Genomic DNA, 15,975 nt, shown 5'->3' with positions numbered 1-15,975 from the left:
ATCAGAGGATAATGCTTAGACTTACAAGAATCAAAGGCAATATATAGCAACACATTAAGTGGGGTGTGGAGAGGTGACTAAGTCCATATGATCGGGGGGGGGGGGGGCATAGGGCAAACATCAAAAAGAATCTCAACACGTGTACAGGAACATCGCAACGCCGTCAGAAGAAAGGACGCACTATCTTTGATCTATGCACATACTAAATCGACAGGACACACATTCAACTGGGTAAATTGTAAAAGTAAAATTTAAGGCCAGTACAAAAAGTGCCAGAGAGTTGGCCGAGTCTTGGCCATCAACAGACACTTGGACATAAATCCAGCATATGCTAACATAAGAAGAACATGTACATAATAAATAAACTATACAAACCCCCCCCCCCTTGATCATACGGACTTAGTCACCCCCCCCCCCCCACTTAATGTGTTGCTATATATTGCCTTTGATTCTTGTAAATGTAAGCATTATCCTCTGATAAAGACCCCTGATAGGGGTTGAAAGCTCAGGAATAAAACTACTTCATGATAACGTGATTCATTTTCTCCCTTTGTGGATCTCCAGCTGCATATTGCAGACCCACAAAGGGAGAAAATGAATCACGTTATCATGAAGTAGTTTTTATTCCTGAGCTATATATATATTTACATTGCATCCAGAAAGTATTCCCAGCGCATCACTTTTTCCACATTTTGTTATGTTACAGCCTTATTCCAAAATGGATTAAATTCATTTTTTTCCTCAGAATTCTGCACACAACACCCCATAATGACAACGTGAAAAAAGTTTACTTGAGATTTTTGCAAATTTATTAAAAATAAAAAAACTGAGAAATCCCATGTACATAAGTATTCACAGCCTTTGCTCAATACTTTGTTGATGCACCTTTGGCAGCAATTACAGCCTCAAGTCTTTTTGAATATGATGCCACAAGCTTGGCACACCTATCCTTGGCCAGTTTCACCCATTCCTCTTTGCAGCACCTCTCAAGCTCCATCAGGTTGGATGGGAAGCATCGGTGCACAGCCATTTTAAGATCTCTCCAGAGATGTTCAATCGGATTCAAGTCTGGGCTCTGGCTGGGCCACTCAAGGACATTCACAGAGATGTCCTGAAGCCACTCCTTTGATATCCTGGCTGTGTGCTTAGGGTCGTCGTCCTGCTGAAAGATGAACCGTCGCCCCAGTCTGAGGTCAAGAGCGCTCTGGAGCAGGTTTTCATCTAGGATGTCTCTGTACATTGCTGCAGTCATCTTTCCCTTCATCCTGACTAGTCTCCCAGTTCCTGCTGCTGAAAAACATCCCCACAGCATGATACTGCCACCACCATGCTTCACTGTAGGGATGGTGCCAGGTTTTCTCCAAACGTGACGCCTGGCATTTACACCAAAGAGTTCAATCTTTGTCTCATCAGACCAGAGAATTTTCTTTCTCATGGTCTGAGAGTCCTTCAGGTGCCTTTTGGCAAACTCCAGGCAGACTGCCATGTGCCTTTTACTAAGGAGTGGCTACCGTCTGGCCACTCTACCATACAGGCCTGATTGGTGGATTGCTGCAGAGATGGTTGTCCTTCTGGAAGGTTCTCCTCTCTCCACAGAGGACCTCTGGAGCTCTGACAGAGTGACCATTGGGTTCTTGGTCACCTCCCTGACTAAGGCCCTTCTCCCCTGATTGCTCAGTTTAGATGGCCGGCCAGCTCGAGAAAGAGTCCTGGTAGTTTCGAACTTCTTCCACTTACGGATGATGGCGGCCACTGTGCTCATTGGGACCTTCAAAGCAGCAGAAATTTTTCTGTAACCTTCCTCAGATTGGTGCCTTGACACAATCCTGTGTTGGAGGTCTACAGACAATTCCTTTGACTTCATGCTTGGTTTGTGCTCTGACATGAACTGTCAACTGTGGGACCTTATATGGACAGGTGTGTGCCTTTCCAAATCATGTCCAATCAACTGAATTTACCACAGGTGGACTCCAATGAAGCTGCAGAAACATCTCAAGGATGATCAGGTGAACTAGGATGCAATGAGCTCAATTTCGAGCTTCATGGCAAAGGCTGTGAATACTTATGTACATGTGCTTTCTCAATTTTTTTATTTTTAATAAATTTGCAAAAACCTCAAGTAAACTTTTTTCACGTTGTCATTATGAGGTGTTGTGTGTAGAATTCTGAGGAAAAAAATGAATTTAATCCATTTTGGAATAAGGCTGTAACATCACAAAATGTGGAAAAAGTGATGCGCTGTGAATACTTTCCGGATGCTTTGCTCACCCACACCCTCCCATCCTCCTCCGCACTATGCTCCAGCCACTTTGCATCTCTTCCTCTCGCGTTTTCAAGGGGGGGGGGGTCGAGGGGGCTGAACGCACTCTGAGGAGATGCAGACGAATCAGCTGCTGTCTTTTCTGCTGCTGCTGCCTCTCTGTGTGTTTTGCTTGTTGCACTGCGCGTCAATCATTTAAAAGCCTGTACAGCAGCTGTCCTTTTGTCTCGCAAGACGTTAAAGTGTCTCTCGCGGGACGTCAAATTGTCTTCTGAGAAGATCACATATCATATCCTTCCAAGCCTTCCATCTGATGATTGTTTCTCCTGGCTAGCAGTAATTGAAGATTGTATATTTGAGGTGCCCTGCGGTGGGCTGGCACCCTGCCCGGGGTTTGTTTCTTTTCTTGCCCCCTGTGTTGGCTGGGATTGGCTCCAGCAGACCCCCGTGACCCTGGATGGATGGATATTTGAAATTCTCCAGCCTTCTTCTTCCCTTTGGAGTGGTTAGCAGACGAGGTGTATCAGTTGGGACACCATGTATCCCAACTATGCAAAGACACAACCTGATTCCCAACAGAATATACAGGGTGAGTTAAAATTATGTTAACACTAATGGATTATTTTAATCTCGACCACACCTTTCCAGGTCGATGGATAGGTTGTGGTGGACCATTGCCATGGCCTCCACACTCTCCTGATTTGACACCCTGTGTTATGGAGTATAGTGAAGGAGCACGTGTATAGCAGGAAAGTTTGTGGTATCAATGACCTGAAGGACAGAATACTTCAGAGTATTTTGTGGTACTTATTATGCTGTGGAGCTCTCTAGTTCATAACAGTTGTGTACATTCTCCATAGAAACATGACATTCATTTTTTTTTGTTGACTATCACTACAAACTACAATGGGATAAATAACATAGAAAAAAACATTTTAATAAATAATAATAATAATAATACATTTTATTTATATAGCGCCTTTCCCATGCTCAAGGCACTTACAGAATATAATAAAGAATGGCAGCATATACAGTATATAGCATTTTTGGCTAAAGTGTTTCTTTAATAATATTTATAAGAAGAGCAGTGTATAAAAACAAACTGACTGGACTGAAAAACAGTTTTTCTAAATGTCTTACAAAAGTAATCACTTAAACCTGTAGAATAAGAACTGGCCTCTAGTTAACAAAATGGCTGGGTTGATGACAGTGGGGCTCCTCTGGACTGGTATTGTGAGTTTCTGCCCTCTAAGCTATTGAGCCCACTCATTTTGAGCAACTGCCTATTTAAACCTCTTGGTTGTATTGCTAATTTATAAATTCAGTGTTTTAGAAATGTACCAATTTAAAATTAAACTTTAAAATTAATCTGCAAATTTTCAATTTTTAGACTGATTCAGAACCAGTGCCTAGCACTCAGGATCTCATTCAAGTAATTTATCACCAGTGTGAATACATTCAGCATCTGGAGGCAGAAGTTAAGTTTTGCAAGGTCGGTTTCACCAGTGGCTTAAATAAAAACATTTTTTTACTTTTCAAATTATTAATGTATGCTTTTTGATAAGATGTAAAGTGTGGTTAAGGAAGAACAGAGCTGTAGCTATCTGGGCAATGAACTGTTTCAGTTGTTTTTTGTATTATTGCATGTTTTTAGATAGGATTGGTTCATTTTTTATTTGCAGATAGAAAGGAAAGGAAAAGACTTTTTCTGACCTGAAAAGATATTTCTTCCAGCCTGAAGAATCTTTTATCATGATGTACTACTTCTTGGTTTCAGTCTGCTGGAAGATTTGTACAAGTTCAACATCCCTGGAGATTCAAGGTGCTCTACAGCAGATGTTGTGAGTCTCTGCTCACCTCCCCATAAAGACAAGGTGATGGCACCACACTGTGTCCAAATTAAACTTGAGAACAGCCTTAGCAGGCTGGAAGAAATACCTTTACAGGTCAGTAAATCTTCTCTTTCTAAGAAGGCGAAGGTTGAGTACAAAAAGTCTGTAACAATAGCAGAAGCAGCCAAGGAAAAGCCAACCCACAGTGTTTAGATAAAAGCAGATGATAAGTTTGCTATCCAAAATCTATGAATCAGAAGCCTGATTTCACTTTGTAGAAATTTTCTTTTGTTATCTTACCAGCCCTCTTCCCCAAAATTAAAATAAGTAAACATAAAAGACACATTGAATACAGTATAAAAAGATGGGCACATCTCACCTTTACTTTCTGAAGGGATGTAGATATTATCACGCACTCATTGACTGGACTAAATGGGCCTAAGGAGGTAGGAGTACCTGTGATGTAATCCACTCGATGAGAGCAAAGTAAAACATGCTGCTCTGCAAAGCATGGTGTTAGGGAAAATACTCTCTAAATAACACTCACCAACATATTCTGAAGTATTAACTCGTCTGGCCCAGTACCCATGGTATCTCCCTGGAGTTGGCAGATCTGTTGGTGAACCAGGAAGTCACTTCTGTGGTAAAGTCTGCAACAACAAGCGGGACACACACAACCATTCCCGGTTACGTGGTACCAGCTATTCAGGAGTATACTCTGTAAATAATGAATTGTCACCAACCGTCATTAATAATGAAATTCAAGATGGCTGTCTTTTATTACATCAGATTTTTGGAGCTGCCATGTTCTATTGTTCAGTGCAGCTTGACAGACAGCGAGTGGTGAGTATAGTGAGACTGTGTACAGCTGTGATTTGAAGACAGTGGGAGGAAATGTAAGACCAGGAGATGAAAAGACAAGAGCATAGCTGTACTGCTATGGGAGAGGTTGGAAGGACTAGAGAACAGAGAAGGACCCGGAGATGAAATGTAATACAGGATGCATGCACAGGTTGTAACTAGAAAGTCAGACCAATTGTGCAACTAAACCTAAATATTAACCAGAAATCAAGGTTCAAAAGAGTCTAGTGAAAAGAAAGTACAGGCAAGAGATTCTTGTTTTATTATCCAGCAAACTTGAATCCTACATGGTGCCACCTTAAATATTAGGATTCTATTTTTGTTAATATTTCTTATTGTCTTACTTTTACCATGAGGGATGATCTAGTGGGCGGCCCGGTGGTGCATTGGTAGCGCTGCTGCCTCGCTGTAAGAAGACCCGGGTTCACTTCCCGGGTTCTCCCTGTGTGGAGTTTGCATGTTTTCCCCGTGTCTGCGTGGGTTTCCCTCCCACAGTCCAAAGACATGCAGGTTAGGTGCATTGGTGATTCTAAATTGTCCCTAGTGCATGGTGTGTGTGTGTGTGTGCCCCTGCCCAGGGTTTGTTTCCTGCCTTGCGCCCTGTGTTGGCTGGGATTGGCAGACCCCCATGACCCTGTAGTTAGGATATAGCTGGTTGGATAATGGATGGATGATCTAGCACTCGTTTTAGGGTATATTGGACTCATAAAATTAATATTTGATTTTTTTTCATATTTTATTTATTTATTTAATTAACCAGTTCCCTGGCAAGTGTTGTGCAATCTTTCTGTACCCTGTTGGGTGCCATTTTGGTTCAGTTTATGAACTCCTCATTAATGCAAGCGCCTCTTGTTGTTAGTGGGTGTGTTTTCAGAGGTCGTGAACTTGGTAATCAGTGTAATATGTTTAAAGGTTGACTGAAGGGTCAGTTTATTATCCAAACTGTGGATTCAAAACCTTGAACAAACCTTTGCGAAACGTTATCTTGATTGTCCTTTTGCTATTGTGACAATAGAGGCACTGTCGACCCCTTGAACCCTCAGACCAAATGTCAGACACCAGATAAAAATCCAAAATGTTATTTATTATAATAATAAATGTGCACAAAGCACCCTCCACTCCACTATACTCCAATATATCAATAATCAATAATCAAATAAACAATCCTCCACTCCCAGACGCTTAGCCACCCTGCCTCCCAACTCAGCTCGCCGTCTGGGATTTCCCATGGTCCTTTTATAGTCCATGACCCGGAAGTGTTTACAACCCCCCACCTCCCCCCCCCCCCAAAGTCCATGTGACTTTCCATCACTTCCGGGTCAGATAAAAAGTTCTCTTCTTCTTCATCCCGGAAGCACATCATTCCTCCTGTCGCTGTGACTAAGACGTACTTCCGGGGCGTAGGGCATGTAATAATCCTTGGTCCTCCCTGCAGCGTCCTCTAGCGGCCCCCATGGTATCCAGCAGGGCTGTGGATAAAACCCCCATTGTCCAGGATTCCCTGCTGGCCTTCGGGGCACCTCCATGCTGCAGGGAGAGCTCCACCTGGCGGCTTGGGGGTATTGGCCGGGATGAACGGCCGGCCATATTCCACACTATAGACTTGTTAATTTTCGTCTTTGATTTTGTTTCTCAAAAAAACACTTTTGACACTTTGTAGCGGTCCGGTGCTGCTAAGATTCACACCGTCGAAGAGATGGTGATTTATTTATTTTTTTGGTGGAGAGTCCAAGGATGCACCCAGCCTTGGCCCAACCCTCACACACTCACAAGCAGAGACAAAAAAGCCACTGGTAATAAAACAACAAATAATGAATGTATTAAACAATAATAAATGAAAACAACGATCCCACCCCAGTTCCCCTTATGGTGATGTACAATAAACACGAAAACAAACCACAGCAATAAACACTAACTATAAAGTCCATGTAAAACAGCAACAGATGAAATGCAATGATGGTGGTAGATAGTCCAGAAATCAGCACATTGAATGGGAATGTAAAGATAGTCCTACTGGTATTTCCTGACGAAAAGAAGACGGATGAATGAGATCAGGAGCGCTCCTTTCTTCACAGGATGGCAACAAATCCGCGGACAGTCCTCATGTGCAGGAAGACACCAGACAGACCATAGCCCAAAACAAGAGACAATCCAGGACAAATCAAGAATCCATAGGTATCAGAACAGAAGGTAGACAGACAGGAACTCCAGACACGAAACACAAAATACTTTTCCTCCTTAGTCTCACCGACCTCCTTTTAAACGTTGCACCAGTCTCTTTGTACCCAACAGCCCCTGCACCCTCAGCAGATGACGAATCGGAGCCACTGCAGGGACTGCTGGGAGTTGAAGTTTCAAGCACCGCTTCAACTTTGGTATTTTTTGATTTTCCAGATTCAACCATTTTCTGGTTTACATACATCTCCTGGTTACCCCGTTAAATCATCTCTGGTCAGTTTGCCCGCAGAATATTAAATAGTGTTGCACTAATGATGCCACACTTGGCATCAATAGTGACGTGACTTCTGGGGTAAGTCCCTTACAACAGACACTTCTATGTTAGTAACAGGTACGCAAATGGTGCCACCCATAAAACAATTTAAAAATGCAGATAACTGACATGAATAGGCATTGTTTTAGTTTTTTTCCTAATTTTTTTCACCTTTATTTCTGAATCTGTAAACAGTCTATGTAAAATACAGTTTTTTTTGGGCATCAGATCTGCTTCTGACATTTATTATTAGGTTAGAAATCAATTTGAGAGAGTTCTTTAACAATGCCATTTTGTTTTTCTTGTGGGTGCTGCCATTTAGTGGAGCGGTTGCTGATATGTTGCCAATCATCTGAGTTTGTGGAGAAAAAAAAAACTTTGAGCGAGTGTGTACTTAACATTTCCATTTCAGCATGGTTCTGTTTTTGACTTCATGAAAGATAGGATGGATGTTTAGTTACAGAGTCGTAGCAAGTTAAATGGCATTTTCTTAAGGCACAGCTATCAATATAATTGAAATCATTATGTGTGAGAGGACATATCAACTCCCAATGCTGTAACACATGAGAAAATATTGAAACATATGTCTGCCTAAAGTCACATCATTGGGATGTAAAAGTAGAACTCTGGCCTATAGGGGGTACTCTAGCTCCCTAAATCCAACACAGACAGACACAGGCACAAGTCCAGCACAACACACAGCCTTTATTTTATGGGAAACTCTTCCCTCAAGCATTTCCCACACAAGCACAGTACAATGCATAGGAATTAAAGCACACAGCACTTTGTCTTCTTTTCTTTCTGTCTTCTTTTCTGTCTCTCTCTTTCTCTCTGACCCCTCCTTCCTCTAGCAAGCTTTGTCTGTAACACTCAGGAATACCTCTGGTGTCCCGTAAGCATGGTCCGAAAGCAATTCCAGGTGAGGAAGTACCTTAACAACATAGGGGCACTCATGGAACCCAACAGGACTGAGTCGGCAAACTCCATGTCACATGATGCCCTTTGGGAATTCAGAGTACCGCAACCTGGGGTGGGGGGGGGGCTGCCATCTAGCAATCCGGGGGAGATACTGCCCTGTGCACGCTTTCTCCCAACGTCATTTCAGTATGAAGGCGATCCATATGGGTAAGGGTCATGGCTGTCTGCCACAAACTGGCATACCCAGAGTAAACCCATAAGGATACAAGATAAGGAAATTTGAAGTCAGAATTTTGAATCTCTGAGGTAAAAGCCCTAACCATTGATAGTCAACCATTTTGTTAAAATTATTTAAATGTATGGTTTCATGGATGCCTAACAGCTTTACCTATAAAATGAGAACTAACCATAGAAAGAGAACTATCCCATTTCAGGCATAAATACACAGGAACATTCAGTAGTACCAAATAACTTACAAGGCCGAGATCTGTGCACCACAGTTATAAACAACTGGCATGTGAGTAACTGAAGCATTTCTGTTAGTTTAAACAGGTTTAGACATTCTTCTTTGATCTCAGATGCTTAATGGGTGTTTTTATATTTACTACACCATGCAAACTCTATGGACTGTAAGTCCGTGAATATTCCAAGAAGACAGTTATTTTTAAAAGGCAGGAACCACCATATCTAGCACCAGCAATCATACTCTGGTCAAAGTGGATTAGATCTCGCACCAAGCTCACTCTAGTGTCATGTCAAGGCTCAAAAGTTCTTGCTTGGCTACTTGTTTCAGTTTCTAGTCTTCTTATTGTTTTGTGTTCTTTGTCACTTACCCACCTTGATGTTCAGCTGATGTCACTGTTCAGTTAATAATAATAATTCATTACATTTATATAGCGCTTTTCCCAGTACTCAAAGCGCTATCCACACAGGGAGGAACCGGGAAGCAAACCAACAATCTTCTCCCTGCAAAGCAGCAGCACTACCACTGCGCCACCTGTGAGGACAGTTTCTTCTTCTTCCTGCTATTATAGTTTTTTGCAATTTGTCTTGCAATCTTTTTGCCATAAACACATGACCACAGGTCACTTTGTCTTCCTTTATTCACGTTTAATAAAGTGTAATGTTCGATGATCAAAATATACACTTATTTTGAAATAGTATATTGGTCTCCTATTTCTTGCACACTCACTATACTGTAATCTATCAGTTTCTATTCCTCTTTTGCCACACACTCTTGTGCTCATAGATCTTCCAGGCCTTTCTCTTTCAGTGTACCAATGTAAATTCTTATGTTTCGAAACTGTAGCTGCTAATCTACTTCTTACCTGTAGGAGGAAGACCCCTGTTCTAATTAAGCTCTCTACCTTTTTACAACCTGATCCTTCTGGGGTTTCCTGCATCATGTATTAATGGAGCATTCAGGCACTCTCTTGATCATGTATGGTGGTGGTGTGGTTGGTTGGTGTGGCCGCTGTTCCTGGTGGTACTGTGAGGATTTATTTCACATGTTGATTGTTTCCCGTTTTGAAAAAAATGACTTATTTTGTGACTTTGTTAAAAAAAATTGATCACAACAAATCAAGATGTTGTTTTAATAAGCATCCTCACATTTTATTATGAATTCTGAACTTGTACAGGAAGGTGCAGGGAAATGGGAAATTTTGAAACCAAGTGTTGGCGACCCTGAGGTGTTGGCAGTTGTTTGGGACCAATGGGACCTTGTTTAGAACCCCTTGCCATTAATTATAATGAAGCAGTGGAGTGGTGTGCAACAAGCATTCTCTGTGAAATTCTTTTATAAGAATGGTGATAGTGTGACTGCTGCACAAAGAGAATTTTGGTGTCATTACCAGTTAGGATGTCATGATCGTGTCCCGTCTGCTCATACGATTACAACATGGATGTGTAATTTCAAAGAAATGGGTTCAGCCTTAAAAAAGAAGTCCCCAGGTGGAGTGACTTCGTATATTGCCCGACAATCGATGGCAGCTATTCAATGATTCTTTGGAAGGCACATCATTTCACGCCTCTGACATCCCCAGATCTCACTGTTTGTGATTTTTTTACTGTGGTGAGATCTTAAAAGCCAAGTGTACCGCACATGTCCTGCAACCATTACTTAACTAAAAATGAGGATTGAAGAGGAAATCGCTGGCATTCCCCTTGACATGTTACGTCGAGCAATGCAGAATTTCCACAACAGGCTGTCAAAATTTGCATGGAGAAATGGACAACACCTTCATGATGTTTTCTTCAAAACATAAAATGAATATTGATTACCATCATTAATTGAATATACTGTACAATACATTTCATCATTAAAGGTATTTTATAATGTGTTTATTTGTGCATTGAACGTCAATCGAAAATTTCCTATTCCCCTGCGCCACCCTATTTGACCATCTTCTCGATTGTTGGCATGCATTACTTCATCTTTGTCATTCTTGCATTCAGTTTTCTGCATTTGCACTCGGCAGATGTAGCTACTCTTTGTCCTCATCTTCCTATTATGGTGTTCTGTGTGACATAATTGGCCTCTGTGGTTTATGTAACGTTAAACAGATGTTGCAGCTGTACTTTTTCTTTCTCCTTTATGGTAGTCATTGCTTAGTTCTTCAATCACTTTACCATAAACACACATCCACAGGTCATGGCCACCAGGTTGCTGTAACGTAAATGTTTTTGAATTTCCAGAACATATCAGGTCATAAGCTTACAATCAAGACCAGTATCAAGGTTCTGACCCTGTAGTTTGTGGATAATTGCAAGACAGATGGACAGACCTTAGCAATTTATATATTTACTGTAAATTAATTTATTAAAGGGAGTTACAGAGTGCTTTATGGCAATAAATATTATATTGGTGCACATCATTTAGACTTACCGTTCACTTGCGCTGGCAATTCTGTAGAAATGCTTCTGTTGACAGAAGGAAGAGATGGAGAAGAACAGCTCATTGATATATGATGTCTCTGAAAAAGCCCTGTGAGTTTTTGTGATGTGCAGGCCAAGGTAACAGTGGTCAAAAATTCAGGTGGAAATGTTTCTGTATGCATGTGTCTAACTAATCAACTTCTTCTTGAATTGATTCTTCTAATCAGTAGCATATAATATCATATTCTGTAACCTATTAAGTTCAGTTCAGTATTGCTGGGGCAGTCATATTGAGCAATAGGTAGAAACCAACCTTGGTGAGGGTAGCAGTCCATCACAGAGCCCACTCACTCACACTTGGATTTGCTAATTAACCTAATTTGTGCATTTTGGGAATGTGGAGGCACCTGGAAGAAACTCCACCATAGACAATTAGGGTATGGACAATAACTAAGCATAGGATACAAAGCCAGGATGCTGGATCTGTAACAGGAGTGCAGCTAAAGATTTTGGGACCTGTGAAAGGATATAATACCAGGTGCCCAACCCTGACCAAATCAATCTTGCACAATGGCTGTGTAACCCAAACAACCCAACCTCTCAAACCCAATCGTAACTTTTGATAGCTTTTTTTATACTGGCTGGTATTGTACTAGGGCTGTCAAACTAACCAAAAAATAAGAAGGTTTGAATATTCAAATTAAAATAAGTAAATATTTGATTGCAGGTTAACAGTTCTAGGTGTTACTTGTTTGTACACACTTTTTTTTTACACATTATTATTTGTACAGCAGCAACATCAAGAACAAGTGGCAGCGTAAACATAATAGTGATACTAGGACAACTGTATCCAACAGGGCTGTTAGACTGAATGTCACTATTCGAATATAATTAGAATTTATTTTAAAAAAACGTCTTGTTTGAAGGCAAAAGTAGGCATTCAGTTGTAAAGGAATGTGACATCTAATCCCAGTCTTGCCAACAATATTTTGTTAATAGTTCATGAAAATATAACTACATATTTCTCTATTACAATAAAAAAATCCTGGGATGAGACGAGACTTTTTAGCCTGGGACGAGACGAGACTTTTTAGCCTGGGACGAGTTGTGACTTTTTAGCCTGGGACGAGACGTGACTTTTTAGCCTGGGACGAGACGTGACTTTTTAGCCTGGGACGAGACAAGACTTTTTAGCCTGGGACGAGACGTGACTTTTTAGCCTGGGACGAGACAAGACTTTTTAGCCTGGGATGAGACGTGACTTTTTAGCCTGGGACGAGACAAGACTTTTTAGCCTGGGACGAGACGTGACTTTTTAGCCTGGGACGAGACGAGACTTTTTAGCCTGGGACGAGATGAGACTTTTTAGCCTGGGACGAGATGTGACTTTTTAGCCTGGGACAAGACGAGACTTTTTAGCCTGGGACGAGATGTGACTTTTTAGCCTGGGACGAGACGAGACTTTTTAGCCTGGGACGAGATGTGACTTTTTAGCCTGGGACGAGACGAGACTTTTTCAGAGAGATACTTTCACATCCTGCAAAACGAGACTTTGTGCCAAGAGATTTAACCACGAACGGGGCTGGAAATAAAAGACAAAGAGTAGATGACAAAGTAGAATGTCGTAAAGAATTAAAAAATGTTGGGTGATACACATGCAAGGCAGGTTAGAGATAATGAAAGTACTTAAATTCGAAAGTCTCAAAAAAAAAATGATAGTAAAGAGCGCATTAGCTCAAACAAATGGAAATTATTACTCGGTGAAATAAGGGAACAGCGAAAAGAGATTGAATATATTGTTCGGATTTAAATTTTAAGTCGGAGACTTGTAGATCATCTAATTCATGTTGCCATCAGGGAAAAGTAGTGTTTCTTCCCAATGAAGAGGCATATCCGCGAGAATTAAAAGATTTGTTATTTGGTGAAAGTGAAATCCAGATACGCGAGTATCAGAGACACGAAGTGGCTGGCACATAGTGTAGGCAGGGGGGTTGACAAGCAAAGTGAGCAGGGGGCAAAGCCCCCTAGTAATTACTAAAAGAGTAATAAAATCTCATTACCATGGAGACTCCGGGCCGCATTGACACAACCCTGAACCAGCCTGGATGTTACCCATGTACAGTTCATATTTTCTGGCTGTGTATGAGCTTTCCTCTCGGTATTCTCATTTTCCTATACATCTCCAAAGATATGCAGATTGGGTTACTTGATGACTCCAGATTAGGCTTGTGTGCATGAGTGGGCCCTTCCATGACAAATGTTGTTGTCTACTTTGCACCCAGTGCTACTGTGTTAGGCTAAGCCCTCTCATGATCCCCATGAAGCCGCTGTGAGAATGTTCTGGCTTGTTATTCTTTCTAGCACTACATTTAAATATACTGTAAGCCTTACACTTTTGAAAATTAAATATTTTCCATGCACAACAATCACTTTTGTCTGTAGGGATTTGTACGCTTTGTCTCATTGAAGAAACCCCATGGAGCAAAATAATAATGTTTATCTTCACAGGGGGAACTCTCAGATATGAAGCAAACTCTAACGGTGGTGATGCTTGAAAAGGAGAAACTCAATGAGGAGCTCAAGACAAGAACTTTTGGGGACACGCTTAAAGACTTCACCATTTTTGACACCTCTGTAAGGATGATACATTAAATTTACTAATCACTGCTCCCCCAGGTTGTAAATGCTTTGTGTTGAACTCAGTGCTGACTGTTCAAATAACTGTACTTAAGAGAGATTTCTCAACATATTCTTAACATATTTTTCTTTGAATTCTCATAATCAAAGCAGTACATCAAATGTAAACGGGAGACCAATCAGGAGTCACTAATCTAGTTTAGCCTACCTCAATGGAGTCAATGCCCACCAGTGGGCAGTGCAGTGGGGCTGTCCTTGTCATTGCTGCGTCATGACTCTACAGTCCTGGGTGTAAACCCCAGCCCGGTGTTCAGTGTGTAGCCTGCACTTTCTCCGTACGTTCTTGAGTTTTTCCTCTGACTACTTTGGTTTTCTCCCAAAGGCATATAGGGTAAAATGATTTGTGAAAACAGATCTCTGCAAAGTGGTTCAAATGTATGACATATATAACACAGAATAATTGATTGCATAATTATTCATCCATTTTAATATGACACACCTAAATCATCACTGGTGCATTGAACTGGTTTTTAATTTGCACAGTTAGTTCAATGGAGGTTGCCTGTCTGAGGTTTCAGTTGATTGCCATCTTGTGGCAAGTCAGTATGGTGGACTAACCTACACAATGAAGACAAAAGAACACACCAAGTGAAAATGGAAAAGCACAAGTCAGGGGATGGAGACAAAAAAAATTCTGGTCATTGAACATTAAGAAATGTAAATAGTACAGTACAGCATCTGCTAGGGCAGGTCATACATACAACCTGAATTGAGGGAGGTAATCAAGAGACCTCTGAGATATCTGAAAGATTTCAGGCAACAGTGTATTAAGATTGGAGAGAATGCTGCCCAGGTGCTTCACTAGTCAAAGCTTTATGGGAGTGTGGCCAAGAGACAAAACGCACATGCTGTCTTGGATGAAGGCACATAGGAAAATCTGATGTCGGCTAGAAAAAGGTTCTGTCGTCAATGACGCTTTTTCCTTTTGTCCTCAGAGGTCTTTAAATGGCATCAAATGCCTTTTCCTCAAGAGTGGCTTCCATTTAGCCCCTCTACCATAAACACCTAAGTGATGTTGAGTGCTTCTGAGATGTGCTTAGCATTTTGGTTTTGTCAATAAATCTTCTTTTCTGATTTTCTTTCTCGGGTCTCAGACCTCAGTGCAGCTTTCTACTGCCTCTTAGGTATTTTGCTTTTTCTTAGAAATGAGGAGGTCGGAATGGAATTTCCAAGACGACTTTATTATGGAACGTTGTCCCTATGATTTTGTCTGACCAGCCTGGTCTTTTACCTACTGATCACACTGGCCCTTTTTGATTTTCTGTGATCATAACTCCTCCATTTTCTGTGACTGTTTTGATAGGCACTACCATTTTGCCGTTGTGGTTACTCTTACACTGAGTGGTCTAGGAATGTCATACAGAGCCCGAGGGCAATAGAAGTCAAAAGGAGGCAGCTGAAGAGTCAATAAAAACCCACAATGAGCAGTCATGGTCAAAGTCTTTGCCAAATCAGGGCAATGACAAAAAATTAAGTATCGATGTATATAATATCATCTTGGCACTATCATTTCGAAGGTCCCATCCATTTTGATGATAGATAGATAGATAGATAGATAGATAGATAGATAGATAGATAGATAGATAGATAGATAGATAGATAGATAGATAGATAGATAGATAGATAGATAGCATAGATAGCATAGTTGGCAGGATTAGATAGATAGATAGATAGATAGATAGATAGATAGATAGATAGATAGATAGATAGATAGATAGATAGATAGATAGATAGATAGATAGATAGATAGATAGCATAGTTGGCAGGATAGATAGATAGATAGATAGATAGATAGATAGATAGATAGATAGATAGATAGATAGATAGATAGATAGATAGATAGATAGATAGATAGTTGGCAGGATTAGATAGATAGATAGATAGATAGATAGATAGATAGATAGATAGATAGATAGATAGATAGATAGATAGATAGATAGATAGATAGATAGATAGCATAGTTGGCAGGATAGATAGATAGATAGATAGATAGATAGATAGATAGATAGATAGATAGATAGATAGATAGATAGATAGAT

The 15,975-nt window shown here is 40.8% G+C and overlaps 1 protein-coding gene across 1 annotated transcript in view; it reads left to right on the top strand.

The window, feature by feature from the left end:
• Positions 1-15,975, top strand: part of LOC127525974 (serologically defined colon cancer antigen 8 homolog) — a 59,559-nt gene that overhangs the window by 4,502 nt on the left and 39,082 nt on the right. The window contains exons 3-4 of the mRNA XM_051919529.1: positions 3,651-3,752; positions 13,748-13,873. Coding sequence (XP_051775489.1) covers positions 13,763-13,873 — 111 coding nt within the window. The 5' untranslated portion in view covers positions 3,651-3,752; positions 13,748-13,762. The remainder of the gene's footprint in view (positions 1-3,650; positions 3,753-13,747; positions 13,874-15,975) is intronic.

This window comes from Erpetoichthys calabaricus, chromosome 15, assembly GCF_900747795.2.
Source record: "Erpetoichthys calabaricus chromosome 15, fErpCal1.3, whole genome shotgun sequence".
In the NCBI taxonomy this organism is placed as follows: Eukaryota; Metazoa; Chordata; class Cladistia; order Polypteriformes; family Polypteridae; genus Erpetoichthys; species Erpetoichthys calabaricus.
Note: the sequence above shows the minus strand (reverse complement) of the source record. Positions and strands in the feature narration are given on the sequence as shown.